The sequence below is a fragment of the Myxine glutinosa genome, chromosome 4 (assembly GCF_964187855.1).
Source record: "Myxine glutinosa chromosome 4, kmMyxGlut1.1, whole genome shotgun sequence".
NCBI lineage: Eukaryota > Metazoa > Chordata > Myxini > Myxiniformes > Myxinidae > Myxine > Myxine glutinosa.
Genome location: NC_136264.1, coordinates 77,108,961 through 77,129,634, shown reverse-complemented (window position 1 = coordinate 77,129,634; position 20,674 = coordinate 77,108,961). Strand labels below are relative to the sequence as shown.

Below are 20,674 nucleotides of genomic sequence, written 5' to 3'. Positions count from 1 at the left end.
TGACGCACACTGAAAGGGAGTACTCAGTTTTCACTCTGGTTGTTGTACACCGCTCCTTTCCTATGCCATCTCCAGGCATTGCAAATCGTCATTGCCGGGCACCAAAGGGGGCTCGGCAGTGACGCACGCTGAAAGAGAGTACTCAGTTTTCACTCTGGTTGTTTGTTGTACACCGCTCCTTTCCTATGCCATCTCCAGGCATTGCAAATCGTCATTGCCGGGCACCAAAGGGGGCTCGGCAGTGACGCACGCTGAAAGAGAGTACTCAGTTTTCACTCTGGTTTCTTGTTTGTTTTCTTTCTTGTTTTCTTGGTTGTCCGGGCGATATCTCAGCCATCCTTTGAGGTAGGAAGCTGAAATTTTGGCACAATCGTGAGCAAGTCCTTTGACAAAAACGGTATTTTTTGTTTTTTGATTAATCAATTAATTGAGGAGTTATTTAATTATTAGCGATTAATTAAGTACTTATTTATTTAATCAAATTTCCTTTCTCTTCTGACCATTAACTCAGGCACCTTTTGAGTTAGGAAGTTGATATTTGGACATGCCAATGACCAGGTGATTTGGCTGCAAAGACTATTTTTGATTTATTAATTAATCAATTAATCGATTAATTATTTAATTATTCGATTAATGATTAAAAAATGTTTTTTTTAAAGTTACAGATTCTGATGAAATGGTGGTGGTTTATGTGTTCTGTGGCCGAATTGATTAATAATTTAATTTTTTAATGATTATTATTTATTTATTTTCATTATTAATCATTTATTTATTTTCTTTCTCATTTGGCCAATATCTCAGGCATCTTTTGAGCTGGGAAGCTAATATTTGGACACAACAGTGACCAAGTGATGTGGCTATCAAGGATATTTTTGATTTATTGATCAATCATTTAATCGATTAATTAATTATTGATTAATTGATTAATTATTGATTAATCAATTAATTATTTGTTTTTTTATTATTGACTTATTTAATTAAATTTCTAAAAGATACATCTTCGGATGAAGCACTAGTGGTTTAGTTATGCTATTAGCCAATTGATTAAGAAAATATTTTGTGATAATCTTTCATTGATTTTAATTATACAATTAATCAATCAATTAGTGTACACCTCTCCCTCCCAATGCAGCCTCTATGAGCTGCACTGTGGTATTGCCGGGCGCCGGAGGCGCCCCGGCAATGCCGCGCTGCAGCATATTTAATTATTTGGCATGGGGCGGTGTACTTTGAATGTATGTGTACTTGTTGTACACCGCTCCTTTCCTATGCCATCTCCAGGCATTGCAAATCGTCATTGCCGGGCACCAAAGGGGGCTCGGCAGTGACGCACGCTGAAAGAGAGTACTCAGTTTTCACTCTGGTTTCTTTCTTGTTTGTTTGTTTTCTTGGTTGTCCGGACGATATCTCAGCCATCCTTTGAGCTAGGAAGCTGAAATTTCGGCACAGTAGTGAGCAAGTCCTTTGTCAAATACGGTATTTTTTGTTTTTTGAATAATCAATTAATTGAGGAGTTATTTAATTATTAGCGTTTAATTAAGTACTTATTTAATTAATTAAATTTCATTTCTCTTCTGACCATTATTAACTCAGGCACCTTTTGAGTTAGGAAGCTGATATTTGGACATGCCAATGACCAGGTGATTTGGCTGCAAAGGATATTTTTGATTTATTAATTAATCAATTAATCGATTAATTATTTAATTATTCGATTAATGACAAAAAAATTTTTTTTTTTTAAGTTACAGATTCTGATGAAATAGTGGTAGTTTATGTGTTCTCTGACCAAATTGATTAATAATTTAATTTTTTTATGATTATTATTTATTTATTTTCATTATTAATCATTTATTTATTTTCTTTCTCATTTGGCCAATATCTCAGGCACCTTTTGAGCTGGGAAGCTAATATTTGGACATGAGTGACCAAGTGATGTGGCTATCAAGGATATTTTTGATTTATTGATTAATCATTTCATCTATTAAGTATTTATTGATTAATCGATTAATTATTTATTGAGTAATCAATTAATTATTTAATTTTTTATAAATGACTTATTTAATTAAATTTCTAAAAGATACATCTTCGGATGAAGCACTACTGGTTTAGTTATGCGATTAGCCAATTGATTATGAAAATATTTTGTGATAATCTTTTATTGATTTTAATTATACAATTAATCAATCAATTAGTGTACACCTCTCCCTCCCAATGCAGCCTCAATGAGCTGCACTGCGGTATTGCCGGGCGCCGGAGGCGCCCCGGCAATGCCGCGCTGCAGCATATTTAATTATTTGGCATGGGGCGGTGTACTTTGAATGTATGTGTACTTGTTTGTTTTCTTTCTTGGTTGTCCGGGCGATATCTCAGCCATCCTTTGAGCTAGGAAGCTGAAATTTCGGCACAGTAGTGAGCAAGTCCTTTGTCAAATACGGTATTTTTTGTTTTTTGAATAATCAATTAATTGAGGAGTTATTTAATTATTAGCGTTTAATTAAGTACTTATTTAATTAATTAAATTTCATTTCTCTTCTGACCATTATTAACTCAGGCACCTTTTGAGTTAGGAAGCTGATATTTGGACATGCCAATGACCAGGTGATTTGGCTGCAAAGGATATTTTTGATTTATTAATTAATCAATTAATCGATTAATTATTTAATTATTCGATTAATGACAAAAAAAATTTTTTTTTTTAAGTTACAGATTCTGATGAAATAGTGGTAGTTTATGTGTTCTCTGACCAAATTGATTAATAATTTAATTTTTTTATGATTATTATTTATTTATTTTCATTATTAATCATTTATTTATTTTCTTTCTCATTTGGCCAATATCTCAGGCACCTTTTGAGCTGGAAAGCTAATATTTGGACATGAGTGACCAAGTGATGTGGCTATCAAGGATATTTTTGATTTATTGATTAATCATTTCATCTATTAATTATTTATTGATTAATCGATTAATTATTTATTGAGTAATCAATTAATTATTTAATTTTTTATAAATGACTTATTTAATTAAATTTCTAAAAGATACATCTTCGGATGAAGCACTAGTGGTTTAGTTATGCGATTAGCCAATTGATTATGAAAATATTTTGTGATAATCTTTTATTGATTTTAATTATACAATTAATCAATCAATTAGTGTACACCCCTCCCTCCCAATGCAGCCTTAATGAGCTGCACTGCGGTATTGCCGGGCGCCAGAGGCGCCCCGGCAATGCCGCGCTGCAGCATATTTAATTATTTGGCATGGGGCGGTGTACTTTGAATGTATGTGTACTTGTTTGTTTGTTTGTTTTATTGGTTGTTTGTCCGGGCGATATCTCAGCCATCCTTTGAGCGAGGAAGCTGAAATTTCGGCACAGTAGTGAGCAAGTCCTTTGTCAAAAACGGTATTTTTTGTTTTTTGAATAATCAATAAATTGAGGAGTTATTTAATTATTAGCGATTAATTAAGTACTTATTTAATTAATCAAATTTCCTTTCTCTTCTGACCATTAACTCAGGCACCTTTTGAGTTAGGAAGCTGTTATTTGGACATGCCAATGACGAGGTGATTTGGCTGCAAAGGATATTTTTGATTTATTGATCAATCAATTAATCGATTAATTCTTTAATTATTCGATTAATTATTTAATTTATTATTAATGACCTATTTAATTAAATTTCTAAAAGATACATCTTCGGATGAAGCACTAGTGGTTTAGTTATGCTATTAGCCAATTGATTATGAAAATATTTTGTGATAATCTTTTATTGATTTTAATTATACAATTAATCAATCAATTAGTGTACACCTCTCCCTCCCAATGCAGCCTCAATGAGCTGCACTGCGGTATTGCCGGGCGCCAGAGGCGCCCCAGCAATGCCGCACTGTAGGATATTTAATTATTTGGCATGTGGGCGGTGTACTTTGCATGTATCTTTACTTGTTTTTGATTTATTGATTCATCATTTAATCGATTAATTATTTATTGATTAATCAATTAATTATTTATTTTTTTATTAATGACTTATTTGATTAAATTTCTAAAAGGCACATCTTCGGGTGAAGCACAGGTGGTTTAGTTATGCTATTAGCCAATTGATTAAGAAAATATTTTGTGATAATCTTTTATCGATTTTAATTATACAATTAATCAATCAATTATTGTACACCTCTCCCTCCCAATGCAGTCTCTATGAGCTGCACTGCGGTATTGCCGGGCGCCACAGGCGCCCCGGCTGCGCTGTAGGATATTTAATTATTTGGCTTGGGAGCGGTGTTCTTTGAATGTATCTGTACATGTTTTCTTTCTTGTTTGTTTGTTTGTTTGTCCAGGCGATATCTCAGCCATCCTTCGACCTGGGAAGCTGAAATTTCGGCACAATGGTGAACAGGCACTTTGTCAAAAACGATATTTTTTGTTTTTTGATTTATCAATTAATTGATGAGTTATTTAATTATTAGCGATTAATTAAGTACTTATACATTTCCTTTCTCTTCTGACCATTATCTCAGGCATCTTTTGAGTTAGGAAGCTGTTATTTGGACATGACCATGACCAAGTGATTTTGCTGTAAAGGGTATTTATTGATTAATTAATTAATCGATTAATTATTTAATTATTCGATGAATGACTTAATTAATTTTTTTTTTTAAGTTACAGATTTGGATGAAATGGTGGTGGTTTATGTATTCTATGAGCCAATTGATTAACTATTTAATTTTTTCATGATTATTATTTATTTATTTTCATTATTAATCATTTGTTTATTTTCTTTTTCATCTGGGCAATATCTCAGGCACCTTTTGAGCTAGGAAGCTAATATTTGGACATGACAGTGACCAGGTGATGTGGCTATAAAGGATATTTTTGATTTATTGATTAATCATTTAATCGATTAATTATTTATGGATTAATCAATTAATTATTTAATTTTTTATTAATGACATATTTAATTAAATTTCTGAAAGATAAATCTTCGGATGAAGCACGAGTGGTTTGGTTATGCTATTAGCCAATTGGTTAAGAAAATATTTTATGATAATCTTTCATTGATTTTAATTATGCAATTAATCAATCAATTATTGAACACCTCTCCCTCCCAATGCACTCTCTATGAGCTATACCGCGGTATTGCCGGGCGCCAGGGGCGCCCCGGCAATGCCGCGCTGTAGGATATTTAATTATTTGGCATGGGGGCGGTGTACTTTGAATGTATCTTTACTTGTTTCCCTTTTGTTTTGTTCACAAGAACAACAATCTTTTACCCATTTTTAATATTCAATCTCTATTGGTGGCTGATCGTTCCAAAAGGAAAGGACAAGTATAAATGTGATAACGGTTTTGTGCACACAAAAGGAGGATTCTTATAAACAATGTAATTTGAGTATTGAACCAAAATCCCAAGAGTGTATAAAAAAATTAACTTTTGACACAGGGATAACATCCTTCTGAGCAAAATGGTTGTACAATCAGAAATCTTTTGTTGATTGTGCATTCTTTATTCTCACAAAGAAAGCTCAACACTTAACAAGTAGAGAGTTCATAAAACACATTACTCCGTGTAGTCTTGAGAAACAAAGACATGGGCGAGGTCCACGAATGACAAATTTGATTGGTTGAGATGACGTAAAATGCCATAATATTTTGTTCAAGTACTGCTAAACGGAAGGATTTTGAAGGCAATTTGTGTTCTACAGTGTTCAGGTATATAATTAAATTGTGTTCAGGAAATAAAATAAAGATTTTAAAGGTTGTAGAAAATAAATTTCGAGAAGTTTACTGCCATTGATACAGTCTTTTACACCTCCTTATTTAACACATTACATTCATTCTCCGTAGCTGTTGTTTGTGTACTTTATGATGTCCTTAAAAACAGGAAGTTGCCTGTTTGGAATGATTTTCAATTTTGTTTGACTGCCAGACAGGGTAAACAATTATCTCACTCCTCTCTGCGCATGAGCAATCAGGACAAATTCAGAGCCAATGTACTGCTGCACTGCAAGTTTTTTTTTTCCAATTTGTGTTCAAATTACAACATTCAATTGAAATTAAGTTGTTCCTCAGTTATAAACTAACATTTGTGGACAGAAGGACAGATAGAAGCGAACCAATTGCTAAACCCCGATTTTCGCTTGGCATGCACGGGGTAAATATGATCAGCTTGATGGTACATTGTCATACCTTGTAAAAAGTACAGGCATTGTTGACAAGAAGGCGAACATCAGATGTAAGCTCTTGCGCTGTCCGATAGTCTTCTGCCTGTAATTTATGCTGTATCGTCAGCAGGTCCATTGGCTTGGACACAACTTCATAGAACTCATGATTAATTCTGCAGCAAGGTGATATAAAGTAAACATATACAATCCATATTTGGTCAGCATTCCATTATGAAAATAATCTGCAGCACTGATGAACTTTCTCTCCTTTCCTGATGACAATCATCACTAGAGGAGGTGCCCTTACATTCACCAAAGTTTCACCAATAGGCCTATGTTGATGGGTATACTAAGAACCTCACTGATATGTTATTACTGTAAGAGAAAGTCTCATCATTGAATATGGATGGCAATTTGAACATTCAACACAAGATAAATGTGAAAAGATCCTTCAAACCAAGTGAACAAAAGAATAAGGTTCATGGGAGCCAAAATAGTATTGGATGGAGTGCTCAAAAATACATTTTATGCAAATAACAAATATCTGAAAAATGTAATCAATAAAACCTTTTTTCAATAAAACCCGATGTTCTTTTCCTGAAAAAAGGAAGTCACACAAAATCCAAGGTAGAGAAAGAACACCTACAAGCATAACATCTTTCAAGTGTAGTAGAAGCTTAGAGGTGCAATACCTGCGCTTTGGCTTTTGGATAAAACCTTCACAGAGCAATCGGCCACGTATGTCACGACAGTTCCTCAGAGTGCTGTACAACTCATGGCACAAAGCAAGCTGCAGGTTAATTTAAAAAAGGGGAAAAAAAGATCAGTGCCTTCTAAACAACTTTTTGCAAAAGAGAAAAATAAGGGTCAAAATATTCGGCATGATGCAGGCTACAGAATACACTTTTTTACATTGCAGTTACATCGAGCCGTAACGAAAATGATTTTTTTATATTTTAATTTGAAACAAATGAGACGTGACACACTACCAACAAGAAAGAGCAATCAGAGTTTGCAGACCCTAGCCAGTACGTGTTTTTAGTGTTTTTTAAAGGCTTTTGTGTTAAAACAAATATGGCCGAACCACGTGACTGATGACGTCATCATTTTTTTTACTCCACCAATTTAGCCCTAGATGATGCTCAATAAATTTCATCTTGATTGGATTACGTTTTGTACTTGTCGAATTATGACGTCATAATGGAGGCACCTATGACATCATCATTAACAGATGTTATTCCCCATGGAGGGTTCTTTAAAATGAGTCATGTTTCAATTTTTTCTATGCAGTGCTTTGGGAGATATAGAGGTGCAAAGTTTTTTGGTTTTTCCAAGGTGGCGCCCATTCCACGTCATCTATGACATCATAATTATAATTTAAAAATTATACAGGAGAAGGTGCACCTTTGGTGAAAATTTCCTGTCAATCGGACCAATGATTTCAGAGAAAATCATATTTATTCTGTGCAGACAAACAATCAGACAAACAAGCAAACCAGAACTATGTCGTGCATAGCATGATACATGCGAAATCCCTAAAATAAGTTGTTGGCCTATGATGACCTCAAAAATAATTGGTGGTTGAAATCAGTGACCAGATTTGCAAATCCTCTTAAAATTTCAAGTCAATGCAGTGATTATGCAGTGCAATGCAAAATTTCAAGTCAATTACATGAAAATTGAGGATTTTAGAAATTTGGCCCATGTTGACTTTTTGACCTAAGTTCACCTAAAATATAATGGGTGGTTGAAATCAGTGACCAGATTTGCAAATCCTCTTCAAATTTCAAGTCAATCGGATGAAAATTGAGGAATTTAGAAATTTGACAAAGTTGTTGACCCTTTGCCTTTAGGCGACTGACATACAGACATACAGACAAACAAACAAACAAACAAGAAGACGTCATGCGTAGCACGATACTTGCAAAATCCGCCGCCCCCCCCCCCCCCCCACCCAAAAAAAGTTTTCCAATGATACAGCAAATTGTCCATTTCATGAAGATTAAAATTTACAATCTTGATCAAAGCTCGGGTCAACAGGATGAAAAGTGATGATTTTTCAGATGGAAAATGATGATTTTGGAAGGTTGACCTTGAGTTGACCTTTTGACCTCAAAAATAGTTAGTTTCCCTATTTAGTGACTCAATGCGCAAATGCTGTTCAATTTTCAAGTCAATCGGATGAAAATTGAGGATATTAAAAATTTGGCCTATGTTGACCTCAAAAATAGATGGTGGTTGAATTCAGTGACCATATATATAAATCCTCTTAGAAGTTCAAGTCAATCAAATGAAAATTGGTGATTTTAGAAATTTGGCCTATGTTGACCTTTTGGCTAATGTTGACCTCAAAGATACTTGGTGGTTGAATTCAGTGACCAGATATGCAAGTTATCTTCAAATTTCAAGTCAATTGGATGAAAATTGAGGATTTTAGAAATTTGGCCTATGTTGACCATTTGGCCTATGTTGACCTCAAAAATACTTGGTGGTTGAATTCAGTGACCAGATATGCAAGTGGTCTTCAAATTTCAAGTCAATCGGATGAAAATTGAGGATTTTAGAAATTTAGCAAATTTGGTGACCTTTGGCCTATGTTGACCTTTTGCCCTATTGACCCCAAAAACAATAGGCTTCTGGCTTTTGACCAACTCTACCACTTGGTGAAGTTTCGTGAAGATCGGTTGAAAATTGTGACCTGTAGGCCGGTGACAAACAAACAAACAAACAGACAGACAGACAGACAGAACCACAAACACAACCGACCAATATACTTGAAAAATCTTCGATTTTACAAGTAATAAACGAGACAGACTGACATTGACGAAAATTTTGAAATTTCGTCGTAACAAACAAACATAACCTCCATCCACCTTCAATGGTGGGGGTTAACATGTGGGAGTTTAGTGAAAAGGTGAATTAGACAAATAAATATGGAAATAACACTTCAAAGGGCCCACAAACATATTACATGCATGAAAAAAACTGAAAAGACCACAACAAACCCTGTCCCCTCATGTTTTTCACTAATAGTCATTTTATGCATTCGGATAAAAAGTTGAAAAACTAGGCCACGCTGCTAAGCCAAGCTGATAATGCCACTGATCAACTTTATATCTGAGCAATAACGAGCTTTGTTTAATTTAGTATGCAAAATCTAAGCTTATGGAAGAACAAGGTGACAAAGGGTAAAAGGCAATGTACAGTCATGTGAAAAAGTAAGTACACCCCATGTAAAGTTTTGACTTTTTCAACATATTTCAACATACAGCTATTTGATCTTCATTTCAACAATATTGATAGATAAAGCTGATATAATTTAACAAATATCATGAAACATTTACATTTTGTAGTCCATTGTATAATTTAAATAAACATAAATGCAAATTTCGCATGTGGAAAAAGTAAGTACACCCCTACATTTATCACTACTTCAAATACCTAAAATTAGAATCAGGTGCACCAGCTCAGGTGCAAATGATTAGAACAGCGTCAGAGAGGATCTTGGAGGAACCTGTCTTATTTAAACCTCAGACATTCAGTTTGGTTTGCTCTTTGTTGTTGAAGTGTGCGGCGTCACCATGCTTAGATCAAAAGAGCTCTCTGAGGCCTTCAGATGAGGCCTTCTGAGGCCAGATGTTGCCCATGCCATACACTTTCGATTTTTGACGGGCGCCCCCCCCACCCCCCCTCCTGGGGGGCCCCATATTGGCGAAATACTAAATAGCCGCCACCCGGATTAGAGGAAAATCAGTTAAATAACCAAAAGGGTTGGAATCATGTATGATACCACTTTTCAGGGGTTTTCGAGGTCGAGGAATCCAATTATGATGTTATTTTGTTGATTCGAGGTCAAGGTCATCTTAAAGGTCATTTTTGAGTCAAACATGTCAGTTTTTGAGTTTTTTGTCAAGATTTACGCGAGGTTCACCATTTTATGTTTCTGGGTTGGGTAATCGAACTCTGACCTTATTTTTGACAATTAGAGGAAATATTTACATGTCTATTTCCTAATTTTCAGGCATATGCAGTTCATCAGTCTAATTACAAAGGTACGGATTTTGATGTTTTATGAACTGTATGCCATATCCTTGTGTTTAATTTTTGTGCGATCATGATCCGGGTTCATGTATACATGATTGTATACGTCATAAATATGACGTCATAGGTCATGTGACCTGGCGGCCATATTGGATTTTATGAAAACCTTAAAAATGGATCCCTGCCTTCATTTTTCGATCGATTCATTTTGAACTTTGACCACTTATAGTACACCATGTGATTGGATGCATATCCTAATTATGACATCATAGGTCAGGTGACATGGCGGGATGGACCGGTATGGTCCCCGAATCATACCGCCCTTGGCGCCCGTCAAAAATCGAAAGAGTATGGCATGGGCAACATCTGCGCCAAATTTGATGCTTTTGGAAGAATTTGAACCAAAATATCCCGAAGGGCCCTGACTATACGAGTCTGGGAAGGGATTTAAAAACATCTCCAAACAATTTGAAATCAATCATTCGACTGTCCGGAAGATCATCTACAAGTGGAGAAGATTCCAAACAACTGCCAACTTGTACAGGCCAGGCCGCCCCAGCAAGTTCAGCCCAAGAGCAGAGGCAATGTTTTTATGGCCGGATGCCCTTCCTGACGCCAACCCTCTTAGTCGTCTCTTACGACACGCAGGGATACGGTGTACCTATTCTAATCCAGGGTACACACTGGGGAAACGTTTAAAACATGGAAATTCAGGGGGGGGGGGAATCACGGCTGCGGGGGCTGCGGGGGCCCCGTCAGCACCACGCCACGTTTGCCCGGTCAGCACCACACCCTTGGAAAGGACTTCGATGCACGTCGGCCCGGTCGGCCCAGAACCTGGCGCGAAGTCCAGGGACATCAGCACGTCATCCGAAAACAGCTCCGGTTGGTGCGAACCACTCGGTCAATGGCGCGAACCAGGTCCCGACACGCCCTTGCTCGCTTGGCCCCGATGAAGGCCTCGCTGGGTGTTCTCCAAACAGGGGCAAAATCGCCCAAGCCGCGCTGGATTTCGGCAGCGGAAGGCTTGCTCGCTCGGCCCCGATGAAGGCCTCGCTGGGTGTTCTCCAAACAGGGGCAGAATCGCCCAAGCCGCGCTGGATTTCGGCGGTGGAAAGCAGCCACGAAGCGACGATATTCGGTCGGGCTGTAATGCGAACACCACGGCGGCCCGGTCAGCACCACACCCTTGGAAAGGACTTCGATGCGTAGGCCCAATGAGTTTCCGTATAGCTGCTTCACTTGTTGTATCAGTCTCTACATTTATCTACACCATCAGTCTCTACACCCCTACATTTATCACTACTTCAAATACCTAAAATTAGAATCAGATGCACCAGCTCAGGTGCAAATGATTAGAACATCGTCAGAGAGGATCTTGGAGGAACCTGTCTTATTTAAACTTCAGACATTTAGTTTGGTTTGCTCTTTGTTGTTGAAGTGTGCAGCGTCACCATGCCTAGATCAAAAGAGCTCTCTGAGGCCTTCAGGAAAAAGGTTATGGATGCCCACGAGTCTGGGAAGGGATTTAAAAACATCTCCAAACAATTTGAAACTAGAACGGGCACTCGGTAGAGCGCATACCTTCGCCGCAGCTACTGTTCTGTACTTGGCATGGGAGTGTAGGGAACAGAACAACAAAAATACGATTTTGACCTTTTCGTGACCTTGACCTTGACCTTTGACCCGATTGCTCCCAAAATCTAATCAAATGTGTCCCGTATAATAACCAATCATCCCACCAAATTTCATGCAATTCGGTTGAATACTTTTTGAGTTATGCGAATAACATACACACACACACACAGACATACAAATAAATACACAGCGATCAAAACATAACCTTCCGCTTTTGCGAAGGTAATCAATCATTCGACTGTCCGGAAGATCATCTACAAGTGGAGAAGATTCCAAACAGCTGCCAACTTGTTCAGGCCAGGCTGCCCCAGCAAGTTCAGCCCGAGAACAGACAGCAAGATGCTGAAACAAGTCTCTAAGAAACCCAGAATGTCATCACGGGACCTACAGGTAGCTCTTGCCACTGTTGATGTCAAAGTGCATGAGTCCACCATTAGAAAGAGGCTGCACAATTTGATCTACATGGGAGGTGTGCCAGGAGGAAACCTTTGCTGTCCAGAAAGAACATCAGGGCAAGACTAAAGTTTGCCAATCAACACCTAGGCAAAGACCAGCACTTCTGGAACAATGTGCTCTGGACAGAGGAGTCAAAGGTAGAGCTATTTGGCCACAGTACCAGAAGACATGTTTGGCGAAAACCAAAGACAGCATTTGACCACAAGAACCTGATACCAACTGTAAAGCATGGTGGTGGAAATATTATGGTTTGGGGCAGCTTTGCTGCATCAGGGCCTGGGCAGCTCACCATCATATAATCCACTATGAATTCTTCATTGTACCAGAGGGTGCTTGAGGATAATGTGAGGCCATCTGTCGGAAAGTTGAAGCTCAACCGAAGGTGGACCTTGCAACATGACAATGACCCTAAACATACCAGTAAATCCACCAAGGAATGGCTGAAAAAAAATAAATGGAGGGTTCTGGAATGGCCAAGTCAAATCCCGGATCTAAATCCCATCGAGATGTTGTGGTGGGATTTTAAACGAGCTGTGCATGCAAGAAACCCCTCAAACATCGCACAGCTGAAAGAATTCTGCATGGAGTGGGCAAAAATTTCTCAGTCGATGTCAGAGACTGGTAGACAGTTATGAGAAACGCCTACTTGAGGTTGTTTCTGCCAAAGGGGGCAATACCACCTATTAGAGCCAAGGGTGTACTTACTTTTTCCACATGCGAAATTTGCATTTATGTTTATTTAAATTATACAATGGACTACAAAATGTAATTGTAAATGTTTCATGATATTTGTTGTATTACATCACCTTTATCTATCAATATTGTTGAAATGAAGATCAAATAGCTGTATGTTGAAATATGTTGAAAAAGTCAAAACTTTACATGGGGTGTACTTACTTTTTCACATGACTGTACAAACATTGGGCCACATTTGGACACATGAACAGGAATAAAGGAGAGAGAGAGAGGGAGGATTGAAATACAGTAACCTTAAAGTAATATGGTCGAGTTAGGTAGGGTTAATGTGGGTAGAGAAGATCGCATGTTGGGATGGGGAAAACATGAAATTATGGTGCACCACTTGCCTAAAACACCGAAGGGAAGAATGTGATGGAACTATTCCAGAAGCCATTTCCATATACAGGAGAATAAAGGAATAAAAGAGTGGAGGTGGGAGGTTTTACAAGCCTTGATTTTAGGGGTTTAATTAGGATGTGATTACAGGAAGAACACATGCTTCCTCAAATAGTAGAGTGTTAGCTGGAGGGTTCAGAGAGCAGCGAAAGCTAGACATGAGACAGTAAATAAGACAGAGAAGCCAACAACCTATCTGGGATATGAGAGCAACATGCATTTGCCAATGGGAGTTGTCGATGATGTTGAGAGCTTTAGATTCCACCGAATCCAGTTGAGACAGATGTGATGCTGGTGTAGCAGCCATAGAGAAGCGCTCTACTCCATCAAGCTTAGGGCAAAGGCCTTGGAGCTCCAGAGGAGTTACCCAGTAACAATATTTCGTGCTGGGGTGATATCCCTGATGTTGGCTTAGCGGTTAGGGTGCCGGCTTGGGATCCTAGGATCCTGGGTTCGAATCCCGGTCGATCGCTGAATTAACGCCAGGGGGGTTGACTCAGCCTATCATCCTTCCGAGGTCGGCAAATTGAGTACCAGCTTGCTGGGATGAATGATCACGGTGTGTACCCCGATTTAGAATAGGTACACCGTATCCCTGCCCATCGTAAGAGCGTGACCAAGGGTTGGCATCAGGAAGGGCATCCGGCCATAAAACCATTGCCTCAAACAGGGAACCATGATTGTCATGGGGCCCGCAAGGCTAACCCCCGCTCTAGCGGGGAAAATGGCCTTAAAACGATCATTCATATTCATTCATTCATTCATTCATTTGCGCAAGAGGATATAGACTGCGTCTGCTCGTAATGACTGTACCCATGCCAGAGCGATAATGATTGCCACTGCTCGTGATGAAATCCCCATGCAAGAGGACAAAATGTCGGGACTCAAGTCTTTTATACTCAGTGCTCCTACGTCATCCGACAATCCCTGTGCGTGTTCCACTCAGCGAGTGCCATCTCACTCGCTCTATGGTACCGGACCAATCGTCCTTCAGGGCGTGGCCTCATGGTCACTTGGCAGCCTTTGTGATGGCTCGGCTGGCAGAACCCATGGTAGTTTTCAATGTCCTGCTTCCGGTTGTTTTATTCAGTGTTTATTTTCGGTGTAGGGTGCATGGGTTGTGTGATGTGTATCATAAGGAACAAGGGGAAAAGTACAGAGGCGATTACATACAGGGGATCAATTACCCTTAATCCCAAACTAATGAACATAACCCCACTTCTCGTCATGGGGACAAAGATACACTCTTGCACAACATCCGGTCTAAACGGATTCCTACTTATGGTACATGGGGGTTCTTCTTCTTCTTCACGACAGAGCACACTACCGATACAATTCTACCTGGACTAAGGTAATCCATTGCCTACCCCCCACAAACGTAACAATATTTCTCCATTTATTGAAATTCATCTTCTCTGGTATTACTTTTCATGGGAGTCGACTGTAATAAAATTTCAAGATATTTTGTGTTTACTTGACTGTGGACGGTGTTAAATTTCCTATCTACAGGGAACATTTCACAATATCGTTTTTCTGATGGGTAGCGGCACACTTGAATGGCAGTTTGATTGTAATAAACCTATTAAACTGGAGGATGTTATCTGTGATAATTAATATAACATACATCCTACCATATAGCAAATTAGGTGCTTCACGAATCATAATTAGTGATTCAAAGACATGATAAATTGAAATAAAATGGAGAATATCAATACCTGCTCAAGAGGTCGAAATTGGTGCCTGCGGCGTTTAGCTGGCAACGGAAGCATACTGGTGTTGTCCTGTAGTGTAGCACCTTCTTCCTTTCCAAGACTCATGCCAGTTGGTGACAACAAATGCTTTCTTTTAACTCCCATCACAGGAGGAACATAAAGTGCTGGGGCGACTCTAGGTTAGAACAAATTAAGATTACTTTGGGTACATTCAGAAACCAATGAACCTTTACAAGTAAATATTATCATTCATGACTTTTACTTTACTTACAGGTCTGGTTCATAAAATTACTATAACACGGCAAGAGCCGGGCACACACTTAATCAATTGATTCCAAACGATCCAGCACTAAAATATTTCTTCGACATCTGACATCTAAAGATAAATTTAACATTATCTTGGAAAATGTAAAAATATCCTAAAATGTACTTCCAATAATTAATCAGTGGCTGTTTGTATATTGGAATTCCGATTGTGATGTACCATACCCTGTTACACAGCATCGGTGCTACTGAGGCAGTTTTTAGGCAAAGGTTATACTGGATGGTTTGCAGTTGCCTTGCCAGCAGTAGTTAGGGCAGGCAGGACACCAGTTTAACATCCATCCGAGGGACGGCACACATATTGATGAATCACCCTGCCTGTGAACATCCAGGACGACAGATTATCTCTAGATTGAGAAGCGAACCCAAGCTAGACAGCTTAGAGGTGGGTGTGTGTACCTTTTGGCCATCCTGCCAGCCCTTATACTGGATACCCATGTCAAAATATGGTACGGTATTAGAATAAACAATTTCCTGTGTCAAAGAATTACAATAGATGATATTTCATGTTGAGATCCTCATTAAATTCATTTCATTTATCATTATAAAGATTGTATGGTCTCCTGATGTATGTGGACAAGTACTGTATGTCTGTACAAATGCATCTAGCTATGGGAAGGAAGCGAAACATCTCTGATATGAGAAAAGCAGCAGTAAAGGCATTCGCTGATGCTGGAATGGCATCGTCGATATCGCCAAACAAATTCGCTGTTCGCAATCCACAGTATTAAAGAGCTTTGCATCGGGCATTGTCTCGCACAATGCAGAAAGAATTCTGGATGGAAGTGGATCACCATGTCAGGAGATGTCAGGAAGTTGGCTGTTACTGCAAAGAAGAACCGGTTCCAGTCTACCAAAAACCTTGCTCACATGTGAAACGACAATAGTGTCGAAGCATTCAGGTCTACAAACTACCGCCGTCTTTGTGAACTGGAACTTCTCTCCTGCGTGCCTGCCATAAAGCATCTCCTGAATGCGTCCCAAAGGAGGCGTTTGTCTGGTCTGCATGTGAGAGAGAGAAGTGATCTGTGGAACAGTGGTCAAATGTTATGTTCACTGACTAATCAAAATTTTGTACCTCCTTTGGTGAAAGGGACCCAGAGTAAGGCACCGTCCAAAAGAGACGTATCACCCTACCTGCCTACCACGGTGTCAAGTTTCCACAAAGCCAGGTGGTATTCTGTGGCATTTGTGCTGTGGGTGTAGGACCTCACTGTCTGCTGAATTAGACAGTTAACGCTGCTGTGTACCAAGACGTGCTGGAGAACTTCATGATCCCAAATGCCGAGGTGTTATTTGGTGATAATGACTGAATCTTCCAGCAAGATCTGGCTCCAGCACATAGAGCACGGTCTACAATGGGATTGCTTGCTGTATGTGACTGTGGTTTTAGCTTATCCTGCAAACCCACCCCACCAAAACCCAAAAGAGAATATATGGTACACTGTCAAACGCAAGCTGAATGCGCTCAAACCCCAAACACTTCAGAAACTGAAGGATAAACTGGTTCAGTGCTGGGAATCCATCACAATAGAAGAATGCAGCCACCTCGTCACATCAATAACCCACCGCATGGGAGCTGTGAGAAAAGCTAAAGGAAGACCAACCAAGTATTGAGGTGATTTCACCAGTTTCAGATTTTACAAACTTTTCAAAAGACTATTGTTACTTCTTTCTTTAGATGTCAGAAATCTAAGAAACATTGAGCGCTATTTTTTATTTATTTTTTATATACAAAGTCAAGGCTCGTGGAAGAGCTAGAACACTAAACGGATCAGGACGTTCAATAGAATAAAAGGAATAGTAGCAAGAGAGGAAGGAGGGGATGGGGAAAAACCAACAGCTGGCTTAAAAATAGAGGGAGACCTGGACAAACAATGGGTGTGCGGAGGAATGAGGAGTTGGGAAGGCCTCATGGGGTACATAAGATGGATACGGAAGGAAACTCTCAAAAAGGAGGAACTAGAAATTTGGAAGGAGATGAGCTTAGGAGTAGGGAGGAGGGGAGGTTGAGTAGCGAGGAAGGGAGGTGGGGGAGCGGGGGGGATATGAATAAAAGATCATGGTTTTGAATGGGCAATGATATGGGATGGTGGTGAACAGCTGTCTTGAAGACCTCGAGCAGTGGTTCTTAACCTTTTTAAAGGTGCCGAACCCTAACGAAACCCACCGAACACTCACAGAACCCCTCAATTTGACCAAAAAAATTAAGAAGAAGAATTGCATCTTAATGCGTTTTCTGTTCTCCTTTTCGGGAGGCGATCTGGGAAATGCGTGGTTTTGTTTTGGCAAGGGCCACCCTCAAATCATTTTCACATGCAAGCCTGCTCTTTTTCTTTGTTTAAATGTCCACCAGTTTTGAAAACGCATGCTCGCAGAGATACATTGTAACGAACGGCGTGAGGATCTCAAGGGCAATTTTAGCGATGTGGGGATACCCTTCCATTTGGCGGCACCAAAACGTTTTTTTTTTTTTGTTGTTTGTTTTTTTTGTATACTGAATCGAGGCTCGTGAAAGAGCTAACATTTACTTCACAAACAAATCAACCAGACAAACAAAATATATAAAAAGAGGGAGCGGAAAACAAGATGGGGAGAGAAGGGGAAGCACACAAACACAACATTTGAGAGTAGGGAGATGTGTGGAAGGGAGAGGGCTTGGGGGGAGGAGGCGTGGGAAGGGGGGGGGGGGGGAGGGAGAAGTATAAAACACAAGGACACCAAGGACTTCCAGGACAGAAGTTGGTATTTCAAAAAAGTGGAATTGGGGTGAAATTAGCGGGGGTAGAAAAGATCAAGGTTTTGGATGGGGGAAGATAAGAGATGGTGGTGAACAGCTGTTTTAAAGACCTGGAGGGTGGAGTGGGATTGAAGAGAGTGAGGGAGTTTGTTCCAGAGGCGGGAGAAAAGAGGAATGAAGGAGTGAAGGTGAGCAGAGAGTCTTGATTTTGGCAGTTTGACCATAAGAGGGTTGCAGGCAGATCTTGTGCGACCTGTAGGAATATTTGCGGGACAGAGCCCAGAGAGAGCTGGGGGGGCAAAGCCAGAGAGGAGTCGGTAGAAGACGGAAAGACCACCAACCTGCCTGCGGTGAGTGAGTGAGAGGCCCTTGGAGTTAGCTTCATCGCGGAAGATTCCATTGATTCTGAATGCTTTGGTTTCAACAGCGGGAAGACGAGCTAGGTGTGAGGCAGGAGCACCAGCCCAGAGGGGAGAGCAGTATTCCATTGAGCTGCGGATGAAAGCCTTGTATGTGGTGAGGAGCTCAGGTGTGCCAAGGAAGGACTTCGCACGACGGAGGATGCCCAGTCGGCGACTGGCTTTGGAGGCCAGATTTGAAATGTGGTTTTCGCAGGAAAGATCATGGCAGATAGTGAGACCCAAAAGCTTGAGTGACAGAACTTCTTGGAGAGGATTATTCAGAAAGTGGATGGGAGGGTTGTCCAGTCGGTCTTTTCGGAGAGACATCGTAAGAGTGTGAGATTTGTCAGGATTGAAAGACATGTTCCACTTGTTTGCCCAGTCTGTGATTTTGTCCAGGTCTGCAGAAAGTGAGGAGGCTGCAGACTGCCGATCTGAGGGATTAAGAATGGAGCGACAGAGAGTAGAGTCATCAGCAAAGAGATAGAGGATTTTCAAAAGAGTCAGAGAGATCATTGATGAAGACCAGAAAAGACACAGGGCCCAGAACACTGCCTTGTGGAACTCCAGCCTGAACAGGAAGAGGAGATGAGAGAAACCCATTCAGGGCCACACGTTGACTACGACTAGAGAGGAAGTCCACCAGCCATGCGTGGAGATTTCCATGGATACCAAAAGAGGAGAGTTTGGTGAGCAGAGCGGGGTGCCAGACCGTATCGAAGGCACGTGATATGTCAAGGGAGACTGCTCTAATTTCGTGTTTGGCATTGAGGACCTCCATCCATTGTTGAGAAAGCAGAAGCAGCATGTCCAGAGTAGAGTGTCCAGGTCTGAAACCAAATTGATGATCAGAGATCAAGCCATTGGAGAAGAGGAAAGATTTCATATCTGAAGCATTGATGGATTCCATGACTTTGCTGATAATTGGGAGAAGGCTGATTGGTCTGTAGTTGCTGGGATCTGTTTTTGCACCTTTTTTGTGCAAAGCGGTGATGTTGGCAGATTTCCAAGCAGATGGAAGATGACCTTGAGCAAAAGAGAGGGTGAAGAGAACAGAGAGAGGGAGTGAAAGAGCGGAAGAACAGGATTTTAGGACCCGTGGGCTGATGCCGTCAGGTCCAGTTGCAGAATCCGAGTCGAGGGTTGACAGAAACTTTTCCACCTTGTCAGGAGGAAAGGACACAGAGTCCAGGAGCAGCTGGGTACGACTGGGTACGGTGGGTACAGAGAGGGATGGGTTTGGGACACAAGATTTAGAGGCAAACACAGAGTTGAGGCATTCAGCTTTTTCACGTGCGGAGTCAGCCGTGTGGCCATTTGAGGTGAGGGAGGGGATGGAGGGGGAACAAACACCAGAAACAGATTTGACCAGACGCCACCAGGATTTGGAAGAGGGAGACAGATAAGACAGTTCCGTCCTGAGAACGGAGAGATATTGTTTCCTGGCTCTCCTGAGGGTGGACATACACTTGTTTCGGGCTTTGTGAAAGGAAATGAGATTTCCTTCCGTTGGATTTGCTTTCCAGGAGACGAAAGCAAGTTGTTTCTGGGCAATAGCCTCACCACAAGATTCCGTGTACCATGGACGGGAGGAAGGGTATGACAACAGAAGACGAGATGGGATAAATCTGTGCATGAGAGAGAGCAGTTTGCTTTGGAAGAATTCCCAGGAAGAATTCATGTCAGAGGCAGTAGAGATGGGAGACCAGTCCAGATGATTGATGGCTGCTTGAAGACCGTGCCAGTTGGCCTGAGTGAAATGCCAGACTCGTCGCCGCTGAGGAGGCTCTCTGAGAATGGTCAGAGAGATGTCCACTTTAACAAACACATGATCAGAAGAGTCGATTGGAGCAGAAGAAGAGCAGCAGACATTTTCAGGGAAGTTAGTCATAACCAAGTCCAGAAGAGAAGATGCTCTGTTGACTGAAATCCGGGTCGGGAAATTGACAGATTGTGTCAGTCCCAGTGAGTCACAGAAGTCCTTTGCTGAAGAGCCATGGCTGGTGAGAGAGGTACCCACACCCAGCCAACTGGCATGGTGACAGTTGAAATCACCACATATGAGGAAGAGAGAG

The 20,674-nt window shown here is 40.4% G+C and overlaps 1 protein-coding gene across 7 annotated transcripts in view; it reads right to left on the bottom strand.

Annotated features, from left to right (window-relative positions):
• PBRM1 (polybromo 1) overlaps window positions 1-20,674 on the bottom strand; it is a 411,924-nt gene that overhangs the window by 376,509 nt on the left and 14,741 nt on the right. For 6 of the 7 annotated variants that reach the window (XM_078776017.1, XM_078776018.1, XM_078776022.1 and 3 more), the window contains exons 2-4: window positions 15,138-15,310; window positions 6,846-6,943; window positions 6,179-6,326 (exon numbers count right to left, since the gene is read on the bottom strand). In XM_078776017.1, the coding sequence (XP_078632143.1) occupies window positions 6,179-6,326; window positions 6,846-6,943; window positions 15,138-15,278 (387 nt within the window). In that variant the 5' untranslated portion in view covers window positions 15,279-15,310. The remainder of the gene's footprint in view (window positions 1-6,178; window positions 6,327-6,845; window positions 6,944-15,137; window positions 15,311-20,674) is intronic. The other variant, XM_078776019.1, reaches the window with a different exon arrangement.